This window comes from Pinus tabuliformis, chromosome 8, assembly GCF_031772625.1.
Source record: "Pinus tabuliformis cultivar Carrire ecotype Pingquan chromosome 8, CPIR1, whole genome shotgun sequence".
NCBI lineage: Eukaryota > Viridiplantae > Streptophyta > Pinopsida > Pinales > Pinaceae > Pinus > Pinus tabuliformis.
In genome coordinates, this window is record NC_142294.1 from 1909530727 (window position 1) to 1909558523 (window position 27797).

Genomic DNA, 27797 nt, shown 5'->3' on the forward strand with positions numbered 1-27797 from the left:
AGGAATATTCATCAGGCTTCAAGCAAGACAAGGGAGAAGATGAGTCTCACTTCCATGACCCCTCAAAAGGAAAAGGGAAAGAGGAAACCTTTCTCACACCTCCTAACAACCCTGAACACAAAAAGAAAGCATCTTTGATCAAACTAGATGTTAAATTTGATTTGCCTATATATGATGGAGATTTGAATGCAGAAAAGCTGGACAATTGGATTAGACAAATTGATGTTTATTGCAGAGTCAAAGTATTGATTCAGACAAGAGCAAGATTCAGCTAGCAAGCCTACGCCTAGGAGGTATTGCCTTGGTTTGGTGGGAAGGCAGGACCCAAGCTGACATGAAAAGACATGGTAAGACTATCTTTGTCTGGATTGAATTTGTTTCTGCAATCAAAAAGCAGTTCTATCCATTGGCCTACATGCAACAAGCCATGATGAGTTGGCAAACTCTTCGGCAGTTGAAAGGGCAAAGTGTGCAAGGGTACACTCAAGAATTTAGAAAGAGAGCATTGATTCTAGAAATCTCATTAGACTCACCAGAGACTCTGTTGAAGTACATTGGTGGTCTACACAGCTACATGAGGCATACCATCCTCATATTTAATCCCACTAGTATAGATGAGATATTTGTACAAGCTACTCATCTAGAAGCTAGAGGAAAGAATGGAAATCCAGAAGTTGGGGGCCCAACCCACTACAAGCAAGAATAAGGAGAAAAGAAAGCAGAAATGGAAAGCAAGGAAGGCTAATACTACACAGAAGAGCAAAGCTTCATGCACTCACTATAAAAAGGATGGGCATGATGATAAGCACTGTTGGATTCTACATCCAGAGCTAAGACCTAAGAAGTTCGAGGGCAAGAAGAAGAAGACTGTTGCAGCTATTTAGAAAGATTTGGGGTCAGACTCAAGAGATGAAACAACTATTGCACCTACACGTATACAAGGTAAGAATTCTGAAGCATCTACTAGTAATTATGCACAATCTATTACTGATGAAGAAAATGAGAGAAAAAGACATGAGCTTTTCCATATTCGAGTTGTTTCCAAACATCAAAAGATTGATACTTTGTTTGATAGTGGCTCACAAGTAAACCTAATTTCTGAAGCAATTGTAAAGAAATTGGGATTAGTAACTACACCTCACAAGAAACCATACCCATTAGAATGGTTGAATGATAAAGCACAACTACAAGTGACTAGACAGTGCAAACTCAAGTTTTCTTTTGGGTCAGCATTTGTAGATGAGGTTGAGTTAGATATAATTCCTTTGGATATATGTGGAATTGTTTTAGGAAGTCCTTACTTGTATGATAGAAAAGTTATTTTCTATAGAGCTGAGAACAAGTATCTACTTGTTAAATATGGAATCGAATACTTTGTAAGAGCTCATAAGCTCAAGAATAATTATACTCTCATAAACTCAGGGCAGATGAAACAAATGATAAATTCATGTAAACAATTCTTACTGATGGTTGTAAAGGAAAAGAAACCTGATAAAACCAATGTATTTGAGGGCTGTAATGCTAAACAGAAAGATGATTTAGAAAAGGTTGTTTCAGAGTATGATATCTTGTTTCAAGAACCTAAAGGTCTGCCACCCAAAAAGGAAATAATACATGATATTATTTTGCAGCAAGATGTTCCATTGCCTAACATTGGAATGTACAGGTTGTCTGCTTTAGAGAATGCTGAAATCAAGAAGCAGGTGCAGGAGTTGCTCGAGAAAGGGTTCATCAGGCCTAGCACATCACCATGTGGGTCACCAATCGTTTTGGTGAGAAAGAAAGATGGCTCGTGGAGAATGTGCATTGACTACCGAGCACTGAATAAGATAACAATCAAAAATCGTTATCCCCTTCCTCGCATAGATGATCTTTTGGATCAATTGAAAGAAGTTGTTTATTTCACCAAGTTAGACTTGCACAGTGGATACCATCAGGTCAGGGTTGCAGAACAAGATGCATGGAAGACTGCTTTCAAAACAAAGCAGGGATTGTATGAGTGGCTGGTTATGCCTTTTGGCTTAACTAATGCTCCTGCTACTTTCATGAGATTAATGAGTGATGTACTGAGACCTTTTCTTGATGATTTTGTTATTGTGTATCTGGATGACATTCTGATTTTTTGCAAAACATGGGAAGAACACTTAAAGCATGTTAAGAAAACACTAGATTTTTTGAATAGAGAAAAACTTCATGTTAAACTCTCAAAATGTGAATTTGGCAAAACATCTCTAAATTATTTGGGTCACATAGTAGGGGGTGGTGAATTGAAAATAGATCCCTCTAAAGTGGCAGTCATTGTAAACTGGCCTAAACCCAAGTCTGCTACCAGAAGTGAGAAGCTTCTTAGGGGCAACACAGTATTGGAGGAAGTTCATTTTTAAATTTTCCTCAATTGCAGCTCCCTTACATGCTTTGACAGGATTGAACAAGGTATTTCAGTGGGGAGGCAAACATCAGAAAGCCTTCGACACCTTGAAAGAAAAGATTAGTACAGCACCCGTACTAGCACTGCCTGATTTGCAAAGACCATTTGAGATCCAAATAGATGCCAGTGACTATGCCATGGGAACAGTGTTGACACAGCACGGTAAACCCATATGTTATCATTCTGAGACTTTTAATCCTGCAGTAGTTAACTATCCTACACATGATAAAGAATTGTATGCATTAGTTCAAAGTGTGAAAAAGTGGAAACATTACTTAATGGGCAAAGAGATAGTAATACATACTGATCATCAACCACTTCAATATCTACACTCCCAAACTAAGCTGCAGCAATCAAGACACTACAGATGAATGGGGTTTCTACAACAGTTGCATTTAGTCATCAGATATAAAAAGGGCATACATAATAAAGTTGCAGACATGTTATCTAGACCCATTATAAGTGCATCTACTATACTTAAGCATAATTCTGTGTTACATGAGAGTTACATTGAACAATATGCTCAAGATATAGACTTTAAAGATGTATATGCAACTTTAAGTCAAGGCAAAAGAATAGAAGAATTGGATTATCATGTAAAGGACCAACTCTTATACCATTGTGGGAAGTTATGCATTCCACAAACTGAGAGAGTAAAGATAATTAGAGAAGCACACACTTCTCTGATATCAAGTCACTTTGGGGTAAGTAAAACAGTTGCATAGCTGCAAAGATTTTGTTATTGGCCAAAAATGAATGAGACAGTTTCTAGATATGTAAGAGGGTGTACTATGTGTGCTAAAAGCAAGCCCAACAATAGAAAACTAGGCTTGTACACTCCATTACCAGTTCCTTCTCACCCTTGGGAAAGTGTTTCCATGGATTTTGTTGGAGGGCTGCCTAAATCTAGGAAAGGTCATGATTATCTATATGTTGTTGTGGATAGGTTCAGCAAAATGTGTATTTTGATACCTTGTAATAAACAGATTACAGCTGAACAAAATGCAAAATTGTTCTTTGAACATGTATGGGTTCATTTTGGATTACCCACTTCCATTGTATCTGATCAAGACACCCTATTTGTGGGGAAGTTTTGGTCAAGTCTATGGGAACTGATGGACACCAAATTGAAGAAGATCACAACTTTTCATCCACAAACTGATAGCTAGACAAAAGTGGTTAACAGGACAGTGATCCAGTTACTCAGAGGATACTGCAGCAAACATCCTAAGCTTTGGGATGAACATTTGTGTTATGTTCAGCATGCTTACAACAAAGCAAAACATTCTTCCCCATAGAGATCTCCTTTTGAGACTTGTTTTGGTTTCACACCAAGGTCTCCTTTGGATTTTGTCTTTGGTAAAGACACCACAGTTGAGGGACACAGTGATGCGAACAGGGCAACTAGGTTCATTGAACAGATCCAAGAGATCCACCAGGCAGTACAGGAATAGCTGGAAAAGAGCCAAGCCAAATACAAGGCAAGGCATGACAAGCATAGGATGGAGCATAGTTTTCAAGTTGGTGACCAAGTCTGGCTGTACATCAGCAAGGACAGGATGCAAGGTGAAGGTAAGAAGCTAAAGCCTATCAGGTATGGACCTTTTAGGATACTTGAGAAGATTGGTGAGAATGATTTTCGCCTTGATCTACCAGCTTACATGCACATCTACTCAGTCGTAAATGCAGATTGCTTGAGATTATTTGAACCCTCACTAATTGAGGATCCCGAAGAGCAAAGTCAATTGCCTTCTATTGATGACCTGCTACCTGAATATCTTAATGAATTGCAGGAAGACACAGTTTTAGACAGGAAGGTGAGGACGACGTGCAGAGGAGATGTTGAGTACCTCAGAATTGGGCTCAAAGGTTCAAAGCCGAGCAGTGCAAAGTGGATAGAGATTGGACAAGTGAGACAGTTGTACCCTCACTTAGTCGATGCTTGAAAACCAACTTTTGGTGGTCCAAAAGATTTTTCAGTGGGAAGGTCGTGATCCGAATTAGATCCATGAAGAATAACCAAAGCACCATGACTGTATCAAATCAAGACAAAACTTCGAATTCAAGAGCACAAAGTGATCAGGAAGACCTCTAAACAGTGGCAGTTGGCAGCTAGCGAGGAACGATGAGGACCTCGGTCAAAGCGCACTGACCGAGGCCCATGGAGACCGTGCAGGAGGTGAAACTAGCACTTGGGAAGCCTGGATCGGGAAAAGGAGGCAGTTTATGGGCAAAACCCCTCGAGAAGGAGAGGCCCCGAGCGCTCAGTCGCATGGAAGCCGGGAAAACCATGGGGAAAATGCTAAAGGCTGAAGGCAGGACCCACGCTCCAAAACCGACAGTATTTATTGGGGGCACCCTTAGGCGGTAAGCGGATTTGGAGAAAAATGAGCGATTCCACTCAGCGCCCGATGCGTGGCAGGCGGAGGAGAGAGAAAACCGTCGCTCATCGCGTGCTAACGGTGAGCGAATAGCGTTGGATCTGGGGGCTCCAAATCTAACGGTTGAGATCGCACCCGATGGGGGAATCAGATTTAACAGGGTATTAAGCTGCAATGTATAAGGATTTGAGGTCCGATTTGACCACTGAGGTGGCAGATGACTCATTCCACAGTGTAATCGAAACACCGAACCGATGAGGAAGAGCTGGCGCAGTTCGTAGGAGGACGAGTGGCCACTCCCTGTGAGTCGTTGATGAAGACGCAGAGACAAGGAACTCCAAGCAAACAACAGGAGGCGATCCAATGGGAACGAAAGAGGAAACGAGAAGTCGTGAGACAGAGTGGCTTTAAGCCATGAACGCATAGAGAACAGAACAGAGGAGAGAACAAAGAGAGGAAGACGAAGACAGAGAACGAAGAGACAGTGAGGTAAAGAGCAGAAAAGACAGAGAGCTGAGCTGACCTGCAGCATAAGGCAGCATCGAGCCATCCTTGAGAGGATCTGTCGGGGAACTGAGCACCACATTGGGCTCCTCCCATTAAAGACCAGAGAGGTCAAGAGCTGGTAAGGAAAAGAGTCTGTGCACTCTAGTGGCTTGGGGAATCCAAGAACCACCCTGCCAAGCAATTTTGTTTCAGGAGACTCAGGTTGAGCTCCTCATTGTAATTCTCTGCTTTAAAGACACAATAAAAGAAGGCCACCACTGAGAGCTGGACCGGAGACGTAGCCCTGGAGGATAGGGTGAACTCCTTATTAATTGATTGTGTTCTTGTATTTGCTTATTGTGTTTCTCTGCTGTTTTCCATATTTCCAGTGTCTGTGTATTTCGCAATCTGATCGATCCATTGCCTAAAATGACATAGACACACACCAGCACATGAGTCTATAATACCTTCATTCAATAAATCTTTAACTGAGATCACTCAAGGGTGATTTTCAGATCACAGGATATTGTTGCCACAAGAATCTTTGCATCAAAGAATAAGTATGTATGATTTTATAGTTTCAATTAATCAAAATCTGAAGAATACAAAGCCCAACAATCTTCATAACCCAAACTATGTTACATTACATAGCCTTGATTTATAATAAAAGTACAAACTCTAACAAGTTTCTCCTTCATACTTAATTACAAATTGCTAAAAATAAAAGAGATAAAGTGTATCTCTCAAATACATGCACATAAACATTTTTCCAAGCTTATCTACATCTAAAGATCATGTTATTGTTGGAGTCATGGCTGGATATAAGGATTAGCAAATCGAATTTGATGAGGTGGAATTCAAGTCAACAATTGTACATGATCTTTTTCCTCACGAATTTCTAAAAAATAGAGTCTAGTGATCCATTCAAAACCCCAAAACTGTGATATATGTTAGAAACCGAGAGATGTTTTTTTAAATGGATCTGTTACAGACAAAAGCCTCTTTCGGTTTTGTAAAATTCGTTCTCATTTGTTTGGAAAGCTTGCCCAAAATTACTGTGTTGTAAAGGAAAAAAAAGTTTTAATAAACCATTTTTTACAAAAATGCGTTGTTACTCCCGTTGCCAGCGCATTTTCCCTTTTTTATTTTCAAACACACAATAACGATAATATTCTCATTTTCAACGCTTTAACCCTTCTTATTACAAATCGACATTGACACTCTTGTTGTTAGCGCTTTAACATTTCTTTTTACAAATCGACTCTAACATTGAAACTGTCAGCACTTAAAAACTAACAACTAAAATTGTGATAATAACTCACTTCACGGGGATGTTGTCGATCATAGATGGAAGAAGGAACCCCTATAGAATAGAGGCATGATCCATTGGGTTGATCCCAACTCAACAACTGCAACTTGCAACCTACACGTATTCTACAACTGAAAACCAAACTATAATCCAAACTAAATTGTACACTACACTCTAACCTAAAACTGAAAATGCAGCAAAATGAAAATGTACATGATGAAAAACATGCTTTCCCAGCAAGCCTATTGATCACACCTACCTACTCTAAACTGATAAAAGAATTGTTGGATTAAATGATACAAAAATGCTAATGTAACTAGTCGAGCAACTGCTCAAATAATGTACCTTCTTGATTATGCTTCAACAAAATGAAACTGAAAAATGTAAGGAAAATGACCGATTATGATGGATCTTGTCTCCATAGTGAAAACATGGCTAGATGCACAAGCTAAAAAAACCCTCCATAAAGGAAGCTACGGGATCATAAATGACATGAATGCCATAGTTTATTTGTTGATCTTCAAGGCACTCTACAATTTGATTATTATGGTTGGTTTGTTCATGTGTCATCTTTATGTCAAACCATTGTTCTAACTGTGAATTGACAAATTCTTGTTCAAAAGCAAAACATTCTTCAATCAGAAAATCATAGGGCAACACTATATCCTCTTGTTTCGGCAAGAAAAGGCACCTTTTCCCTTTGACTGTTGATTTTGTGTCATAACTTCCACTATCCAGAAACACAGGCAATCGAGATGGGAGTAGTATTTTATTACAAGAATGTGGTATAACAATTATTTTACTTAGGCAGATAAAATAATACAAATGATTAACTCTGCACAAATTTTAACTCATGGTAATCTAAGTACTTCCACCATCCATAAACACTTGAGATTAAACATGATATTCCATCGGCACATTTCTTTGGTCATGAAAAAGTTTGAATTTTGCATTTGGTGTTGATTTTCCAGCTATTGAAGTTTAATTGACTGTCTTCAGATATTCACTCCGCTACCCTGGTTGTCAAAGCAATTTTAAATTTTCAAAACTGCAGTAACGTTGACATGGCCTTTATTATCGCAATTTTAAAATTTCAAAACTGAAATAACGCTAACACTGTCGTTGTCAACGCTTTAACCCTGCTTATTACAAATTGACACTGACACTCCTGTTGTCACCACTTTAACACTGTTTTTTACAAATCGACGTTGACACTGAAACTGTTAGCACTTTTAAAAACTAACAACTAAAATTGTGGTAATAGAATAAACACTAGGTATTCTAAGGTTTCACGAGAATATTCCCAATCAGTTATGTATGTAGTGATATAGGTAAACACCTATGATGAAACAATTATTGTTAGTTTCTTTTCACTTCAAAATTAAGGATAAAGTTGAATGGTATTAGCTTGGCAAAGATCAGGTAGTATGGTATCTATCTTGCTTTACTCATATGAAAATTTGGTGTAAGTTAATTAAAATCATTTTTATAGTAATTTAGTATAGTAAATTAACAATGTATAATTTTCCTTTCAATTTTATCTATTTATTTATTTATTTATTTTATGATGAATTTGTCAATTAGAATATGATATGGATACAATATTATGTTGTATAATATTATTGCACCGGTTTTCTACTCTAGTATGGAAGAGATGTTGTAAGGTTATGTTATGCAAACATTTTGACTAGGTCAAATTGCATAAAATTTAAAATAAAAATAAAATAAAACAAATAAAATCAATAGTTATAATGATCAATTACTAATTATTAAACCAACTTAGATCCATCTTAACTTCCTATCTATCAAGAGCCCAGAGGGATCAAATCTCTAGAGGTGCAAACCTCTTTTACAGTGAAAAAATATTTGTTACCTCTAAGTGCTTAGTAGATGCGAATTAAGATGGATCTAGGTTGGTATTAATTATTACAGTGAGAGGCTCCCTCTAACCCAATATGGAAGAAATTTTGTAAGGTTATGTGTTGTTATGTTATATAAACATTTTGACTTGGTCGAATTGCATAATAATAAAAAAAATTAAAATGCAATTAAAAAATAAATAAAATATAAAAATAGAAATTATAATTATAATTATTTATTAAAACATTTTGTTTGGGTCAAGTTACGTAAAATAAAAATTAATATAATTAATATACTTATCAATTATTAATAATTAAACCAGCCTAGATCGTGTTAGAAATTGAGATCAAAAGTAGAGAGAGCAATTGCACCACACAAATCACACACTACTTGTTTTACTGATTTCAATAGTTACATTTTTATAGTATATAGATCACTAACTACAATAGATCTAGATAGATAATACAACTCACACATAGGAAAACGACTACTTCTAGATTGACACCTAGGGATTCACAATGACACATGGAAGCATTGCTTCCAATACCCTCCCTTAATGCTTACATGAAAAATATAGAAAATACACATTACAACAATAATATGAATCTTTGTTGTTAGTGCTTTAATATTGTTTTTTACAAATCGGTGCTGACACTAAAACTATCAGCACTTAAAAACTAACAACTAAAATTGTGATAGTAGCTAGCTTCACGGGGATGTTATCAACCATAGATGGCATCAGGAACCCTTATAGACTAGAGGCATGATCCATTGGGTTGATCCCAACTCAATCACTGCAACTTGCAACTTGTACTTATTCTACAACTAAAAACCAAACTGTAATCCAAACTAAATTTTACACTACACTGTAACCTAAAATTCAAAAATGCAACTGAAAATCTACATGTTGAAAAAGATGCTTTCCCAACAAGCCTATTGATCACACATACCTACTCTAAAATGCTAAATTAATTATTGGATTAAATGATACAAAGATGCCAATGTAACCAGTCCAGTAGCTACTCAAATAATGTAGCCCCTTGATTATGCTTCAACAAAATGAAAACTTAAAAATGTAAGGGAAATGACCACTTACGATGGATCTTGTCTCCATATTGAAAACATGGCTAGATGCACAAGCTAAAAAAATCCACCATATAGGAAGCTACGGGATCATAAAAGACATGAATGCCATAGTTTATTTGTTGATATTCAAGGCACTCTACAACCTGACTATTATGGTTGGCATGTTCATGTGTCATCTTTATTTCAAACCATTGTTTTAAATGTGAATTGTCAAATTCTTGTTCAAAATAAAAGCATTCTTCAATCGGAAAATCATAGGGCATCACTATATCCTCTTGTTTCGGCTGGAAAAGGTGTTCAAAAGGTAGATTTTGACAGTGAAAATTGTGGGATTGAATTTGAGTCTCTAATTTTTCAAGTTCTTTCTCAATTTTGTCAGCAAATGCTTCTAAGAAATGAGTCTTATCCTCGAAATAACATTTACATGAACGTAAATACATAGGTAAATCCTTGAAAAAGTTGCATCAATCTAATCATCATCATAATTGTCCCAAGATTCCTTAAAACCTTAAATAGAAACGGGATTTGAGACCTACCCTATCATTTTGATTGATTAGGCAACTAGATCTGCAGTTCAAGCTCTCAATTCTTCGGATAGTGGATCTACCATGAAAGTTATGACTTCTGGAACCTAACAATGGAGTATCCGGGTGAATGATGTACAGCTCAATGGTGTCTAAACATTGTTCACCATCAGTGATTAGATCTAGATCTTATCGTTCTCCCAGGGAAAATTTCGCTTGCGCTCCCCAATAATGGCGCCAAAATCTTATCACTTAGAGAAAACCCGGGTTGTGGGAAAAACTCTAAGGTAGCCTGTTGGGTACCAAATCGGGCTATCTTTCTGCCTATTTCCATTACCCTTTTTGACCCTTTTTCACTCATTTACCCATACTGTTATGATAAATTTACAAGGTAAATTCCCCCTTACTTGTCCTATTGGTGTATTTTAATTAATGAAGTAAAACGCACGGAGTCTATCTATTCGCGGTACTAAACTGTGTGTTTGACCGCAACATGAAAACAGGAACCCTCAACTCAGCATATTGCAACAGAATTGGCAACGGTCGATCAGAAGGAGGACGTGCAGCTCGGGGAACAGGCTCCCTGAACTATTCTTAGGCTTTCTTGTTATCTCAGACATCTAACGCTGATGCCGTTTCAACCGATGGATATCTTTGTATCTGCAGTTGCTATGTTTTCGGGAGATCTGTTAATCTCCCTCGTTGTGTATAAAATGCAGGTTGATCCTGTGAATGGGGGTTCACCCATCAGTATTGTAAACCTTTGTTACTGATTAATAAAAGATCGTTCATTTTGTTGTTCTAATCCTTTTCGTGGCTAACGCAGCCCTGATCAGAGAGCTAGGCCCGCTCTTCTGATCAGGTGTTGTGTCTTTGTGTATGTGTGATTTATTAGTTTGTGTTGCTATTACAGTTCCTTACTGCTTATAGTTATTTCTGTAGTTCTGTAAATTGTTAATCTTGCATTTATGTTTTGAATCTTAAACCACGAACCCTTGGTTGGGAAAGATTACGTGTTGCCCCTGCATATACCTTGCGTGTTGCCTTGAAAGTATACGCACCCGGATTGATAAGATTAATGTCAGAACAAGGTAGATAAATCACCCCTACCTGGACACCAACATTTTGGCGTCGTTGCCAGGGAGGCTACAAGGTGCAACAACGATCCAGACCAACCAGAGGGTCAATCTCTCGTCTTGGGGAGAGAACGAGTTTTCTCACTCTGCTTCAGGTCCTGAGCGTAGGTACTCTTTTCGTTTGTTTATTTTTTTTTTTCTGATTATTTTGGGCCATTCTCTTGTCCTGGGGAGGGAGGAGTCTTTTGACGCCCTGCTCCAGGCCTTGATCTAGAATTGTTTTTCTTAACCTGTGTGTGCATTCTTTTTAGGAAATCCCTAGCTTTTACCTTGGGGAGGGACAGATTTTTTTACACCCTGCTTCAAATCTGGAAAATTTAGGGCTTCCCGTGGTTTTTGATTGTTTGGTTCTTGTTCCTAGGGAGGGAGGAGTCCTTTGACGCCCTGCTCCAGGCTTGAAACCCTAGATTTTTTGCTATAGCTGCCTTTCTTTTTGTGAGTTCTTTCATCCTGGGGAAGGAACGGTCTTTTGACACCTTACTCCAGGGTTGAAGCATTGTAGGTTCATACAGAAACCCCCATCAATCCAACTTTTGTATGAACAAAGAATCCAATAAAAGGGGCAGAGGGAGAGCCCCAAGGGGGAGAAGACCAGACCTGGGAAGAAAAACTTATATACAAGAGATCATAGCAAAGGTTGAATCTGAAGCATCCTCTCGCATAGCTGTGAGACTAGGAGCAAGAAGGGTGAAGTCAGAAGGACAATCAGTGGAACAGCCAGTATCGGCTACAACATTCTGTGGTGACTCAACACAGCAGGTTCCTCTGACCGTGGAGGAGACATCTAGTAGTAGACCTGATCTAGAGAATCTTGCGCTGGTGTTAGCAGAGGAGGAAGTTGCAAGTAGAGCATCGGTAGGGTCGGACTGTTCTAGTAAAGGAAAGGGAGTCGCAGCCGAAGGATCAAGCCATCAGGCCGCAGGAGAAAGAGACGAGGAGATATTTACATCACCAAGAGACCGGGGAAGTGCTACCAAAGCAGCTCGAGTTCCGGTAGCAAAGAATCCTCAGGCACCCTCTGCAGAGCCTGTTGAAATCCCCAGTGATTATTGGAAAATATTCATGGCTCCTACAAACTCCACCATCGATTTCCCTATTGGAGATCTGGGAACCAGTGCGCCTACAAAGCCTATTCCATTGGCAGCTCTACCAACCTTCCATGGGCTTATCTCGGAAGACCCCGACACATTTCTATTTGAGTTTGATATAGTATGCCGGGGGTATGACTATACAACAGATGCCCAGAAGTTGAAGATTTTCCCTTCCACTCTAAAAGGGACAGCTCTGCGATGGTTCATGGGCCTTGGAGGAAAATCCATTTCTACATGGGAGGATATGCAGACAGCTTTCCTGGAGAAATACCAGGATTACTGTAAATCCCAGAACATTAAGGAGGAACTCTTCAAGTTCACACAGAAAGAAGATGAAAGCTTGGAAGATTGTGTGGAGAGGTTCAACTACACCTTACAGAGGTCAGGTCATTCTGACCTGGATAAGGAAATATTAAATATTATCCTCCTTCGATCCCTTCGAGAAGACTCGATGGAACTATTGAACATTGTGGGAAAGGGAGATATCTCGAAGAAGAACTTTGAAGATATTTGCAAATTATGTATTCAGTGCTCAAGGGGGCTTACGAGAAACAAGCAGGGGATTCGTTCAGTAAAGGGATCTGGCGGGGGTGTTACAAAAGCAGAAATCGGAAATTTGCTAGACAACCTAAGAATAGATATCCTCAGTACCCTGTCAGCATAGATGGACACCTTGCAAGTAAAACAAAAGCAGCTAGAGCTGGATAGGACTATGGCGGTATTTTGTCCAAAGTGCAGAAAGAAGCACCTGGAGAGGGAATGTCCACTGAATTCCATAGAGGAATGTGCGATCTGCGAGCTCAATCATGCGACCAGCTCATGCCCTTCCTTACCAAGCTTGAAAGCAATATTTCAAGGAACGGGGGAGGACACGGAACAATTGTACCTCATGGGATCTAGGAAGCCATGGCAGCCTCGACCACCAATGGGAAATCAAGGTATGTACTTGGATCCATCTCAGTATTTTAACAATTGTAATATGAATCCTCAGACCATGCCTTATCCTCCCATGTGGCCGCAATACCAGTACCCACCTTGGCAACAGTGGAATCCCCAAGCCAGTACGAGCTCTTCGTGGGCTCCAACCTGGCGAGGATCCACTCCTGGTCAGTTTCCTCAGCAGATGCCACCGCAGATGCTGCAACAGATGCCCCAGCAGCAGCTCCAACTGCCCTCCAATGTGCCTCCTGGTAACCAGCCTGCCCGTCCTCAGCTCCCAATGTAGCCTAACCCTAACCCCAACAATAAGGGAGCTCATCAAGCTAATGTTCTTAACCTGCCTTCATATAGTATCTCCACTGCAGAGTTGTATGAAATGAATCTGCGATTAGGTTGGACAGTTAATGTCCAACCTCCTCTAGTTATCATTGAACAACTTGATAGTGAAGATAAGGAGACGGAGCCGGTCAGTAAAGAGCTAGAGCGAACCAATAGAACCCAGATGCCTCCTGTCAAGCAGCCTCAATCTGAACCACCTTACCCAGAGAGATTAATCATGAGTAAACCAAGTCCTCAATCTAAATTTGATTTATTAGGAGAATTGCAGAACTTATTTGTTAAAATTCCCTTATTACAAGCTATGAAGGATGTGCCAATCTATGCAAAGACTCTTAGGGAATATTGTTCAAAGAAACCTGCCAAGAAAATTAAAGATCCCCTTACCATACATGTTATGGGAAAGTTGTTAGACTTTATGATGGGAAAATCGATGCCAGTGAAATATGGAGATCCGGGGAACCCGATCTTGACAGTACAGATTAATGGGGTAGAGATTCCAAATGTGTTGGTAGACCTGGGAGCTACCATCAATGTCATCACCACTAAAACTATGCATGTGTTAGGACTTTGTAATTTAAAGCATACACCTACAGTACTGGAATTAGCAGATCGATCTACAGTTAAACTTGTAGGGAAGTTGGAAGATGTGACAATTTCAGTGGATTCATGGCATTACCCCATAGACTTCCTGGTATTACATACACAATCTTTAGTGGGTGGTCATCCCCTAATTTTGGGTAGGCCATGGCTAGCCACTATAGACGCTTACATTGGGTGTCGCTCAGGGAATATGGTCATTTCTAATGGGCATAACACTAAGAATTTAGTGTTATATCCACCTGCAGAACCAAATTCACCTATAAAACCAGTAGGCGGTAAGAAGGTTATATCTGCAGTGGAGGATGGAATGAAAGAGGAAGAAGTAAGACCTGTCCTTACTATCGGACAGGCCATGCAATTGAAAATGGAATCTGAAGATGATGTAATCACTTCCTTCGTGGATGATCCTTGTTCCGTTTCGGAATTGAACCAGCAGATCCTAGAATCTATCCTAAGCTATGAGACTCGGGAAACTGTGGAAATAGCAGAAGGATTAGAGGAACCACCTGCTGATGCACCTAATGAAAGTATGCAAGCGGAATTGGAACCGGGGAAAACCTTTAACATTAATCTGAACCTGTCAGAATCTCAGAAGGAGCAGCTTATAGACGTTCTGCGGAAACATAAAGAGGCGTTCGCCTGGGATTATGCAGATATGAAGGGAATCCCTGCCAACTTATGCACCAATCACATATATATCAAGGAAGATTGTCGTCCTATAAGACAACCTCAGAGGAGAATGAACCTTGCATTGAAGAATGTGGTGAAAGAAGAACTTCAGAAGTTACTGGATGTAGGTTTTATCTACCCTATCTCAGACAGCCAATGGGTCTCACCATTGGTAATGGTCCCCAAAAAGAACGGCAAATGGCAGATCTGCGTAGATTATCGAGAATTGAATAAGGCGACGCAGAAAGACCACTTTCCCTTGTCGTTTATTGATCAAGTGTTAGACACATTGGCTGGTAAGAAATATTTCTCTTTCCTAGATGGGTTTAGTGGATATAACCAGATCCAGATTGCTCCTGAGGACCAGGACAAGACCACGTTCACATGCCCCTGGGGGACATTTGCATACCGGGTCCTTCCTTTTGGCCTGTGTAATGCTCCTGCAACGTTCCAGAGGGCAATTTTGGGAATCTTCTCTGACTTGATAAATGACAGTGTTGAGATCTATATGGATGACTTTACTTCGTATGGGGAATCGTTCATGGTAGGATTGAAAAATCTGGAAAAAGTTCTTGCAAGGTGTATACAAGCGCGTGTCTCTCTGAGTACAGTGAAATGTCACATGATGATGGAAGAAGGAATCGTTCTGGGACATTTGCTCTCAGCTGAAGGAATCAGGATGGATCCAACAAAGATACAGGTAATTCTGCACTTCCCAACACCTAAAACGGTCACACAGGTACGCAGTTTCATTGGTTGTGCTGGTTATTATAGACGTTTCATAGAAAATTTTGCAAAAGTAGCACACCCACTGTTTCAATTACTAATGAAAGATTCAGAATTTGTATGGACAAAAGACTATGATGCAGTGTTTACAAAAATTAAGGAGTTAGTTTGCAGTGCTCTGATCCTTAGAGGACCTAACTGGGCATTACCTTTCCACATTCATACGGATGCCTCTTAGACAGCAATTGGTGCAGTATTGGGACAGCAAGAGGATAAAGTACCTTACGCAGTCTACTATGTTAGTAAAAATTTGGCTTCTGCTGAATTAAACTACACAGTGACTGAGAAAGAATTTCTTGCTGTTGTTTATGCCATCAACAAGTTCCAGCACTACATTACCGGGTATCCTACTTTTGTGCACACCGATCATGCAACCATCAGGTATTTAATGAATAAACCTGTTACCCCTGGTCGAATTACAAGATGGTTGTTGCTACTACAGGAATTTGATATCACTATAGTAGATAAATCGGGGAAAGACAATGTGGTCACAGATTTTTTATCTAGGATAGAACATGATGGTAAGGAAACACCAATTGAAGATGATTTTCCGGATGAGCATCTTTTTGCAGTCTCTGCTAACACTCCGTGGTATGCAGATATTGCTAATTATCTTGCTACAGGTAAAGTGCCTCGTCACCTGTCCTATAAGGAGCAAAGGAAGATCATTCACCAGAGTACCCGATATTCATGGATGGTAGGATATCTCTTCCATACGGGAGTGGATCAGCAGATTCGGCGTTGTGTAGCAGGAGATGATATTTTCGAGATATTAAAAGCTGCACACGGTGGACCCTGTGGGGGACACTTTGCAGACAAAAGAACAGGTCATAAAGTGCTGCAAATGGGATATTACTGGCCCTCCATCTTTCGTGACGCTCGGGATTACGTGCGGAGGTGTGATAGTTGTCAACGGATGGGACAACCTGGGAAAGCAGATGAGATGCCCCTGCAACCCCAGATAGTTCTTGAACCATTCGAGAAATGGGCCATCGATTTCGTTGGTCCCTTCAACCCACCTTCGCATCAGAAGGCTTACATCTTGGTCTGCACCGACTATGTAACTAAATGGGTGGAAGCTAGGGCGGTCACGAGAGCAACAGAACAAGTGGTGGCAGACTTCCTTTTTGAAGAAATCTTTGCCAAGTACGGGACTCCAAGAGAAATTGTATCAAATGGTGGATCACAGTTTACATCTCATATGATAGAAAAGCTAATGCAAAAATATGGGGTCAAACATAGAGTGACAACCCCCTATCATCCCCAGGCGAATGGACAAGTAGTGAGCACAAATAAGGTATTGGAAAATATCTTGACAAAGATAGTAGTAAGCCATCGCCGAGACTGGGCATAGAAACTTCCAGAAGCTCTATGGGCATACAGAACGACATGGCGGAATACAACAAGGTTTTCTCCATATGAATTAGTCTATGGAAAATCTCCCTTGTTTCAGGTGGAATTTCAGATAAGTACACTCAGAAAAGCTCTGGAAGTAGGCCTAGATTTATCAGAAGCCCAGAAACACCGACTGGAACAGTTGAATGAGTTGGACGAGATTCGAGCAGTGGTTGTCCAGAGAACTACTTTTGTTCAACAACAGAGAATGAAATGGCACGATAAATTCATCAAAACTGTGTTTCAGGTGGGGGATTGGGTGTTATTGTATGACTCCAGATTTAAGGATTTCAAAGTGATCCAAGAGGATCTCGAGACACCAAGGGGATGGATAAAGGCTCAAAATTCAAAAATGGCAGAAAAGAAAATTTGATGGCATCAGTTGAGAGGGCTCGTCTTCCTGATCGCGGTGGTGCGAATGGTTTGTCAAACCGAGCTCGTATGCGAAAGATAGAGCTCTTCAAAGTTTGACATGACAAGGGAAAAAGTGGGGCCCACAGTGTGCCACATGGCATCCCAGTGAGCAAGTGGGACCCACATGGCAGTCCATCAACCACTGACACATGGCAGTTCATCATTGGTCTCCTAACCCTGCATAAGCAACAAAAATTATTTTGGATTAAAAGACCATATAACAAAAATTATTTTAATATAGTTATTAAAATATCTATATAAACAATAGAACCAAAAATCATAAATCCCCCCACAAAAAAAAAAAAAAAAAAAACCTATATATTAACTAAAGTGGAAAAAAAGGTTAATATATATAAAAATCAAAACTATATGACAAAATTATTTTGTTATAACAAACTTCAAACAAGGTGGAAGTTAAAAAGGAGTTAATATATATATAAAAAAGGAGTTAATATATATATATATATACACCATATATGATATGTTTTATAAAACCATATATTATGTAACCAACGCGTATGGGGAGAAGGTTATGGTTATATGGAGTTAATCCAACTCCCGAATATCACGGTCATGAATGGGTAGAGTTTGCACGGAGATCCGCGGGATATGGTGGTTGGGGGAGGCAGCCACGTGGTGGTCCCGCCTCCCCATAAAGCTTCAAACGTACAACTAGTTTAAAAACAAATAATTTTAATATATATATAATGATACGGTTGGAATTTTTCGTTGGTGTTGGTTGGGTTTTTTTTAAATAGGGTAAAAGTATACTTGTGGAGCAAGATTTGACCTCTTAACTTCTTCTACACTATTTTAATATTATTAATCCATTCAAGTCAATTTCTTGGTAACTCCACCAAGAATATTATATAAGTTCAGTGTTTTATCCAGAGGAGGAGGAGGACTGCACGAATTTCGAGACAAAAGCTCATACGCAAATCGAGACAGTGTAATAATTTTTTAACGCAGGAATCATGAATTTTCAGGGGGACAATATTTTCAACTTCTCAGAAATTGACAAATTTTATATGGATTTTACACTTCTTGTCGCCATGAACACGATGGAACTATCCATTTTTCAATCTGAGTTCTGCATCTTCCAGTCAGAATGCACGCGGAACCATGAGCCATGAAATGTTCCCAAGGAGGTAAAATTTCACTTTGTCAAAATATGGTCGAGTTTATACTTGTTTTTGATAGTTTTTCGCAGGGATCCTAATGGTGAAATCAGATTTGACATCTGAGCAGCTGATTTTCAGCTCATACCTGAAACAGAATCTTTGAGGAATCCTAAGGGAATCTAAAAGATTCCTTGAGCTTCAAATTTTCAAATTCTCAGAATTAAGATTTTGGATAGTCGTTTCAGCACTACTTGATGCCACAAATCTGATGGTGTATTCATATTTGTCTTTCTCTAATTTATTCTTTCAGTCATTTTTCTAAGTGCCAGTGCAGATGCCCATCTTCATGTGCGAACATTATTCTTTTTGTGATCGATGTTGTGAGATCGATGTTTTAGAAAGCTTCAACACTTTGATAGCCTTTGCTTCAGATGGCCCTTGGTGATGAGGTATATGATGTGTTCATGTACTTCTTATTTCTGCATTATGTTGTATAGATCCACGATTGATGATTGATGCGGGATCTTGTTATTTCATGTTGTCATGATTCCTTGCTTCATGTTATGCGGAATCTTTCATATGTTGTACTTTCTGTCATAACTCTTTATGTTATGCTTTGAGATACCTTGTTGTATGTTGTGGGGATACTCTTGTTGTCAACATGCATGTGTTTTGCTTTGACATCCCTTTTGTGCCATGTTGGCGGGATGCGCACCACGCTTGTTTTGTGTCATATTGATAGGAGTCTTTTGATTGAGAGTTCTAGCTGTCGAACATCTCTTAGAGTCACTCCTGCATGAGGGCATTCTTCCTTGTATGATTGAGACATCATCTCTGTGTACATCATCTTTATTGACAACACATAATGCAGCGGCCTACACCATCTTGACACCGGGGTCCGGAGACGTAGTCCCTCATGGACGAACTCCGTTATCAACGGCTTTTGTTTTCACGTGCTGATGATTGTTATGTTCCTCTTCCTTCCAGGCTACCACTATATTTGTTAATGTTCTTTTAAAAGCAATTTTATCACATCACGAAAGTAAAAGGTCTTGGAAAGGTCCTTCTTCACACCCGGACTTGGATCACAAAGGCAAGCTCTGCACTCGCTGAATAGGCCCATATCAAATAGGCGCAGTGTTCAACAATGGAACGGTTAGATTAAGTACAATAGATGAAAACCATACTTTCTTCCTGGTAAACGGACACCGTCTTAAATTATATCACCATCTAGCTTCTAAAGATGCTTTTGTTAAAAATTTATCTGCTTCATCTGCTTTAATGGTCATTGGAAAACAAAAGACCCTCACTCTGTTCTAAAAAAATAAAAATAATATATATATATATCAAATAATAATAATATATATTTCCGTTTATTTGTTTATTTTTTGCAGGAACAACAAAAGAAATATGGCGAGGAGAAATGTAACACCCGACGCTATCACTTTATCAGTCATTAAGAGCTGTTACATTGTAGCTGTTGTTACTCCGTAACTGCCATTACATCGTAGCTGCTGTTACTCCGCAACTGCCGTTACACCGTAGCTGCTGTTACTCCGCAACTGCCGTTACATCGTAGCTGCTATTACTCCGTAACTGACGTTACACCGTAGTTGCTGTTACTCTGCAACTGTCGTTACACCATAGCTGCTGTTACTCCATAACTGTCGTTACACCATAGCTGCTGTTACTTCGCAACTGTCGTTACACCGTCGCTGCTGTTACTCCGCAACTGCCGTTACACTATAGCTATTGTTACTGCGCAACTGTTGTTACACCGTAGCTGCTGTTACTCCGCAACTGCCGTTACACCGTAGCTGCCGTTACTCCGCAACTGCCGTTACACCGTAGCTGCTATTACTTTGCAACTGCCGTTACACCGTAGCTGCTGTTACTCCGCAACTGCCGTTACACCGTAGCTGCCATTACTCCACAACTGCCGTTACAACGTGATGCAGGAGCATCCAGCTCAGGCACCATGACCGGGTGTTGGCCTCTGCCAGGTCGAAGAGTTGAGTTAACTTTTTATTTGTCTTTATGTTAGTTGACAGAATAGGAGGTAGGATTTTTATTTTTATCTTAATTTCTAAATTAGTCAAGGGTAGTTTGATCAATTAGGGTTATTTGTTTGTCTATTGCTAATAAGTCATGGATTAATAATTGTCCTATTATTTTAAAAAGAAAAAGACAAATGTGTTTAAAAGGAAAATCTTGTCATAAGGATAGAACGAATGACTAATAACCATGTAACTGTAAAGTCTATAACTGAAAAGCAACTGTACAGTTTCATTAACTGGAACAAGAAACATATAAATGTAACATGACAAATCGTGGAAGGGGTTCAGTACCTCTCACACTCAAATAATAATAATAACAGAGAAACTAAGTTCTGTCCATTGTATGTTCTATTGTACTTTATTGTGTTTTCTAATTGATGACTATCTGAGTAGACAACTAACTGTATACAGATTCTTGAAATTAATTATTTTTGTTTTCCTGAGAGAAAGAACCAGTTCCCATAGCGAGACCAAAGAACAGATACAATACGAGGGTTCATAATTCGTTTGAAGCAAACAGAGAAAATAGACCAAGAGTGATACAACCAAAATTCGGTACAGGCCAAGTACCCATAGGCCGGACGAAAACTTCCACCATACATTTAAATTGACAGTCATATAAAATTGCCAGCGTATCTACAGTGTTCATGCACGTTCATACACCACATCACAAGCACATTGAAGAATCATAACTGTAGTTCAGGCTACGAAGTCAGAGTAAACCAAAAGAAAATGTCATTCAGGTAAACCAAACCAAATCTTATTATATTTTCTTGAAAGATTTTTCTTTCGAAATGGCAAAGTTCAGTGTATAACAGTTACATAGCAATACTGCAAAAATAAAGCCGTAAACGCTCAAATAGTGGATGACAAACCCTAGGTGAGGGTTTCAAACACCTACTCATACACAGCTATAGACACACAGACCCTGGAACAACAAACCCTAGGTGAGGGTTTCGAAAGAAACTTGCATCCATATACAGAAGATGGCAGTGAACAAAACAATGGAAGTCCAGACCTCAAAACGATAGAGTATCACTCACAACGTGAGACAATTGACAAGCATTGAGCCATACGACCAGATAGCCTAAATTGAAACCAGACCGAGGACTGAAGAAAATACAAAGAAGCAGAGCCTACCGGACAAGACCGAGGCATACAGTGCCGAGACCTCCAACCGCAAACCCTCAACACCTGCACAGCAAATGGCACACAGGTGTTAGAAAATATATTTTTATCAATGTAAACTTTGAAACGGGAACTGATACTGTTACCCGTTTCGTAGAGATAGCAAAAAAATGACCCGATTTTCAAAAGTGGTGATGCAGAATACACATGTTTTTTTTAGAACATGGTTTTTGGAACTTTAATTTTTTTTCATGTTCAAGGATGAAATCAAGTTTTAGAATGGTAGTGATTTTCATGCCGATTTTAAAAAGTGAGTATTCTGCATCACACCATTTTTTTAAAAGACCTATTTTTTGACTTTTAATTTTCTAGTGTGTGAAATGTGAAAAATTATTTTCTAAATTTGATAGTTTTTGAAGTCGTCATTTTATTCATATTTTCTTGTTCTCTATCTTAATTTTTTATTTTTTTTTAGGGGGGTTTTTATTGTTTTGCGTTTTTAAATTAGAAAGTCGATAGTTTGAATTTTAGATAATCTACATATTTATACATCCTTAATTAATTTTTCAATCCACATGAAATAATTGTTTCTAAAAAACAACATTTTTTAACAATGGACATAAAAATAACCATTTTTAACATAAATATAACAAAAAAACTAAACGTTTTGATAATTTTTTGCTAGAATTAACATGTCAAAATCACAATTTTTATACAAAAATATTAACTAAAAATGGTCAAATAATAGTTTTTTTTATGAATTTCATGTCAAAAAAATAATAATAACAACTTCTTTTTCAAAAAATAATAATTAACTTAAAAATCAATGCAAAAATCACAAATTAGAAATATTGAACACATAACAACTTTAATTCGTTGATTATTCTTTTCATGAAATGTCAGAGTCAAAACATTGCAAAGCTTGATTTCCAGGTATAACTTAAATTTAATCAACAATGTCACATAATCCAAACTCTTCGTCCTCTAGAGTTTCATCATTGTCATCTTCCACAATATTTTCTGCTTCCTTTTGCGCAATTTCCTCTTCTAATGGGTCTTTGATGTCTGCAAATCTCCCAATATATGTCTTTCCAAACATTCCATGTAATGGTGGTTGGGGTTCCTTTGCCTTTTTTGCCACACGTGATTCACTAAAGTCCCCTTTCCTCAACCCAATTTCTTGCATTTCATCTGGAAGAAATTGAAGAGCATTAATTCTTTGCTGAATGAAATTGCATTGTAATGGATCTTTCTCAATTGCAATGCAATTTCTTCCTTTTTGAAGGCAACATGCTAGTGTTGTACCTAATTATCAAGCACAAAAAAATAATGAAGTAAATTAGTACAATAACATATTAATTAAAAAAAAGAACATATTGAAATTCAATTCCATGTGGTAAAACCTACCTGAGCCAGAAAATAAATCCAGAACCCAATCTCCTTCATTTGAACATATGTCTATACTAGCATTTGCACCAGATGTTGCAAAGGAAACGCCGTAAGGCATAAAATGCAGGATTCCATTATCCATGTAGTGTGTGCATTATTGAAGAAGGTGGATATCTCTAAATTTGTTAATTTGTTGCGAACATTTATGTTGTTGCATTGCTAATTTATTTAGAATCTACTACTACCTCCTTGGAATATAATTGTAGATATGGGTCTCCTGATCTCTTGTAAACATTCTAATTTGATGATTGTTATAGCTATGCATCCCATGAATACTATGGAGATTTTAACGCAAACCCTAAAGCATAATGAACAAAATTGATGCGGCTATGAATTTTTCCAACCTTCAGTCCTTTGATTATGAACTCTAAGCCACATTTCAAGTTTACCAAAGCAAACCCCAAAGCATAATGAACAAAACTGATGCCGCTATGAATTTTTCCAACCTTCAGTCCTCATCTGATTTTGAACTTTGGCAAGAGACCTTTTAATAGTAGGCTAAAAGATTATTTTGAATGTCTTACAAGTCACAAGTGGGACAGGGGACTAGTTCGTTATGGTATATGGGATCCAGAGAATTATCAAAATGGATTTACAATGCGGAGAAAAGATTTGCAGGAAGCTTGAAGCTTGAATTCAATGCCGAGGCCACATCATGTAAGAGAACGAAAGATATGTAATTGACAAGTTTAATATAATAGCCGATGAGGGGAGGTTCCCCTAGTTAACTTATGACACCAAATCAAGAGGTGAATTTAGTCGTCGTACTTCTACTTCCTTGAAAAGCTTGTATGGAGATGAGATTGATGCATGATTAGGTTATTTTTCCTTCTCAACTCTGTATGTGGAATTGGGTTTTCTAGCTTTGAATAATGAGGCAAGGGAAGTTTTCATGAATTGTAGATTGTAGGTTATTTTAGGAATAAAGACATTTCTGTTAGGGAAATGGCTTTATCATGTTTGATTGAATTACACATCATTGAGACTTTACTAAAACATCCAATAATATTAACATTTATTAGAATTTTGATGATTTGCCTTATTTTGAAGTGACTCCAAAATGCTACACATGATCATTGTTCACAGTGTATTGGACCATAGTCTTTGATAAAATTGTTTTACAACTCATGCAACTGCTACTGCCTCTTTAATTCTTTTCATTTGAAAATTGCACCATTTAAGCTCAGCCATATTCTGGTGATGGAACATATAAATTTTACTGTACAATCCTCCCTGCTACCATCTCTAAATCCTGCAGGTACTGAGCAAGGCTCCCCACACCCCACCATTTAAGCTTAGCCATATTCTGGTGATGGAACATATAAATTTTACTATACAATCCTCCTTGCTACCATCTCTGAATCCTGCATGCACTAAGCAAGGCTCCCCACACCCGAAAATCAATTTTCAAGGGAATATTTTTAATAACGGCATGTGCATCATCCAGTTTCCCTGCAGGACGAGAAGATCGACCATACAGGCATAATGATATAGCCCAAGTGTGATACAATAAGACTCTTTAATTCTTTTCATTTGAAAATTGCACCATTTAAGCTCAGCCATATTCTGGTGATGGAACATATAAATTTTATTATACAATCCTCCCTGCTACCATCTCTAAATCCTGCACGTGCTGAGCAAGGCTCCCCACACCCCACCATTTAAGCTTAGCCATATTCTGGTGATGGAACATATAAATTTTACTATACAATCCTCCTTGCTACCATCTCTGAATCCTGCATGCACTAAGCAAGGCTCCCCACACCCGAAAATCAATTTTCAAGGGAATATTTTTAATAACGGCATGTGCATCATCCAGTTTCCCTGCAGGACGAGAAGATCGACCATACAGGCATAATGATATAGCCCAAGTGTGATACAATAAGAACAAACTGGCAATATCGTTTCAGCTAAATTTGGTGAGCTCAGAGGTTTGTTTGCCTCTCAAGCCCAATTATTCATGCTCTAGAATCTGAATTGGGCAAAATTTACTGATCCAATGTTGTAAAGTTGATGATCGTTGAGAAAAGATCCATGAACATAAGAGCAAACTTCATGATTTGATGGGACCAAAATCCACATAGTCCAAGTAATTTATCTATCATTCAAAAAGGATTTTTATTCAGATGACTGAACATTGTCCAAGTAAACTTATCATTATCATTCAAGAAGATTTTTCAGAGAAGGGAAAGCGCTGCAAAACAAGTAATTCGTTTTCAAGCCATTATAAATATGTATGTCCAGAACAGTTGGTTAATCATGTTTTTTTTTTTTTTTTATCACACAAACACAAGCAAACCATGTAAGAGCTTCTGCAGTGATATCCAAGATGCAGAAGAAGACCAGACATATTATAAACACCGCACATTTTTGAAATTTTAGCAAATAGGAAGAGTTATGAAGTTTTTCTTCATGACAGGATATATTATTCTATACATAGAAGGCACATCAAAAGTTAATTCAACAATCAAAATACAAATTTGACTATAAGAGTAGTTCTTCAGTCAAGTAGTGGAAATTGGCTAGCTTTGAGGCAAAAACCGTGCAGACAATGTGTGCTAGGCATGCTTTTGAAACTTTTGAAAGCCAAGTTTTAACACAAAAGCTAGATTTTCTTTCCAATGACAATAATCTTCACCATGCTTCTGCACTACACACCCTTTTTTCCATCAACACCTTCTACAAGATGAACTACTAAAGCATAATAACTGCATGCTGTCATGTTTTCAGGTTTGACTATTTACATATATGTACACCCAATGCGAAAGGGCATAATTTTATAGCACAAGAATTTTGGATAACTAAACTGCAATAGAAAAACAAGAAAGTGCCTTCTCTCAAGAACACAGTCTCCTGTCAAGGGAAGTCACTTGGAAAGGGATCACTCACATTTGCATACAGAAGGAAAAGCATGAAAATAAAATGCTATACAACAAATTTCCATAATTGATGGATAAATTTTGCATAGTGCCTAGGAGGCCCATCTCAAGGACTATCAAGAATCAAATGATCCAATGGCAGCCATGTCATAAACTTGAAAGGGATCTGTTTCAACACCATAGTCCATCAAAGTTCCGTCTTCCAGTTGATCATCATGGTCATACACAAAATCAGGAATCGCAATCTATCCCTTCCTAATGTAATCCCAGATAAATTCTAGACGATTTACATACTTCAGTTTCCAGTATAAACAGCATAACACATCAAAAACTGTATGAGCACATCTGCAACAATAGATCTAATGAATTATTTGAATCAAAATGCAAACTCAACTTAATACTCACCCTGAACTCAAGAAGAAACAGCCAAGGGTTGCAAAAAACAGTCTTGACTGAAGCCCTGAATGTAGGAAATACACCACCTGAAGCCTTTCCTTAAAAGCCAGAGGAAGTTATTCCTAGATCAACCACAAAGTAGACACACCAGGGCAGTTTTCACTCCTTTGAACAGAGGTATGAATGTAAACAAGACAGTAAAGCCCTTCAAGTATTTCATTTGAGATCTTATTGTAAACATATTTTTGTAGCCTACAAGAGGAGCTGCAGACATAAATATAAACTTCATCTCTTAATGGAAGGCGTGGATAATCTGAAAAGGGAGATATATGGTAGAGTCCAATTTTTTATTGCTGATTTATTTAACATGCTTCAAAAACAATTCATAGTTTATATAAACGAAAAAAATCCCAATCTGAACTGAATTGAAATAGCAAACATGGAATGGCAATAGGTTCAATGGAGCAATCAGTTTACAGACAGAACTCAACCACTAACAATCCACTTTGGAAACAAACCACCTTCACACAATAAACTAATTCGACTGAATTTTTAATGTGCCAACCAATTGGTAAAAAACATTGAGCTACAAGAGGTGCCATTACCAGACAGCTTAATAAACTTATCAAACACAATAATCCTTTTGTAGTATCGATTGATAACCATAAAAACTAAAACCTTAAAAGTCTACTCTGGCAATTTCAAGATGGCTCAGGGGTCACTACAATATAGTTGTATCCTTGTGGTAAAATGGAAAATCGAATTGTTCATCGATTTCAAGATGGCTCAAGGGTCACTACAATATAGTTGTATCCTCATGGAAAAATGGAAAATGAAATTGTTCAACGATGGCATGGAATTGAAATAGTGCTGGCCTAGGTTGAAGATATGGCATAGTGCTTGGATATAGATACAAAGAAGAAAGAGGAAGAATATATTGCAAAAATGTTAAACAAGACCTTATATTATTATGCACGTAGAAAATGAAACCACAAGCATAACAATTCTAGGAGAATTTATGCAATGGCAACTACAATAGAAGTATAGATGAAGATACAAAGGGAGAAAGAGTTGAAGAGGAAAAACCAAATTCTATGTATTAGAGATGGAAGAAAACTCTTAGCCCAACACCAATAACTTCTTCACTCTACCAGCAATATGAACTCTTAAATATATTCTTCTGTCCAATATGATGTCTTAAATATATACTATTGTCTGAAGCATACTTTTCTTAGACAAAGTTGCTCACAAATTCGCTACCTAAACATTCATTATCATTCTATAAATGTGTTCTGATAACATATTTCTATAGATATGGGTTGCA

At 38.3% G+C, this 27797-nt stretch overlaps 1 protein-coding gene across 1 annotated transcript; it reads left to right on the forward strand.

Moving 5' to 3' along the window:
* Nucleotides 1-14009: 14009 nt before the first annotated feature.
* Nucleotides 14010-17179, forward strand: LOC149244075 (uncharacterized). Its single transcript, XM_089371410.1, has 4 exons — nt 14010-15144; nt 15397-15548; nt 16077-16257; nt 17088-17179. The coding sequence occupies exons 1-4, from the start codon at nt 14010-14012 to the stop codon at nt 17177-17179; spliced, it is 1560 nt and encodes a 519-aa protein (XP_089227536.1).
* Nucleotides 17180-27797: the final 10618 nt, after the last annotated feature.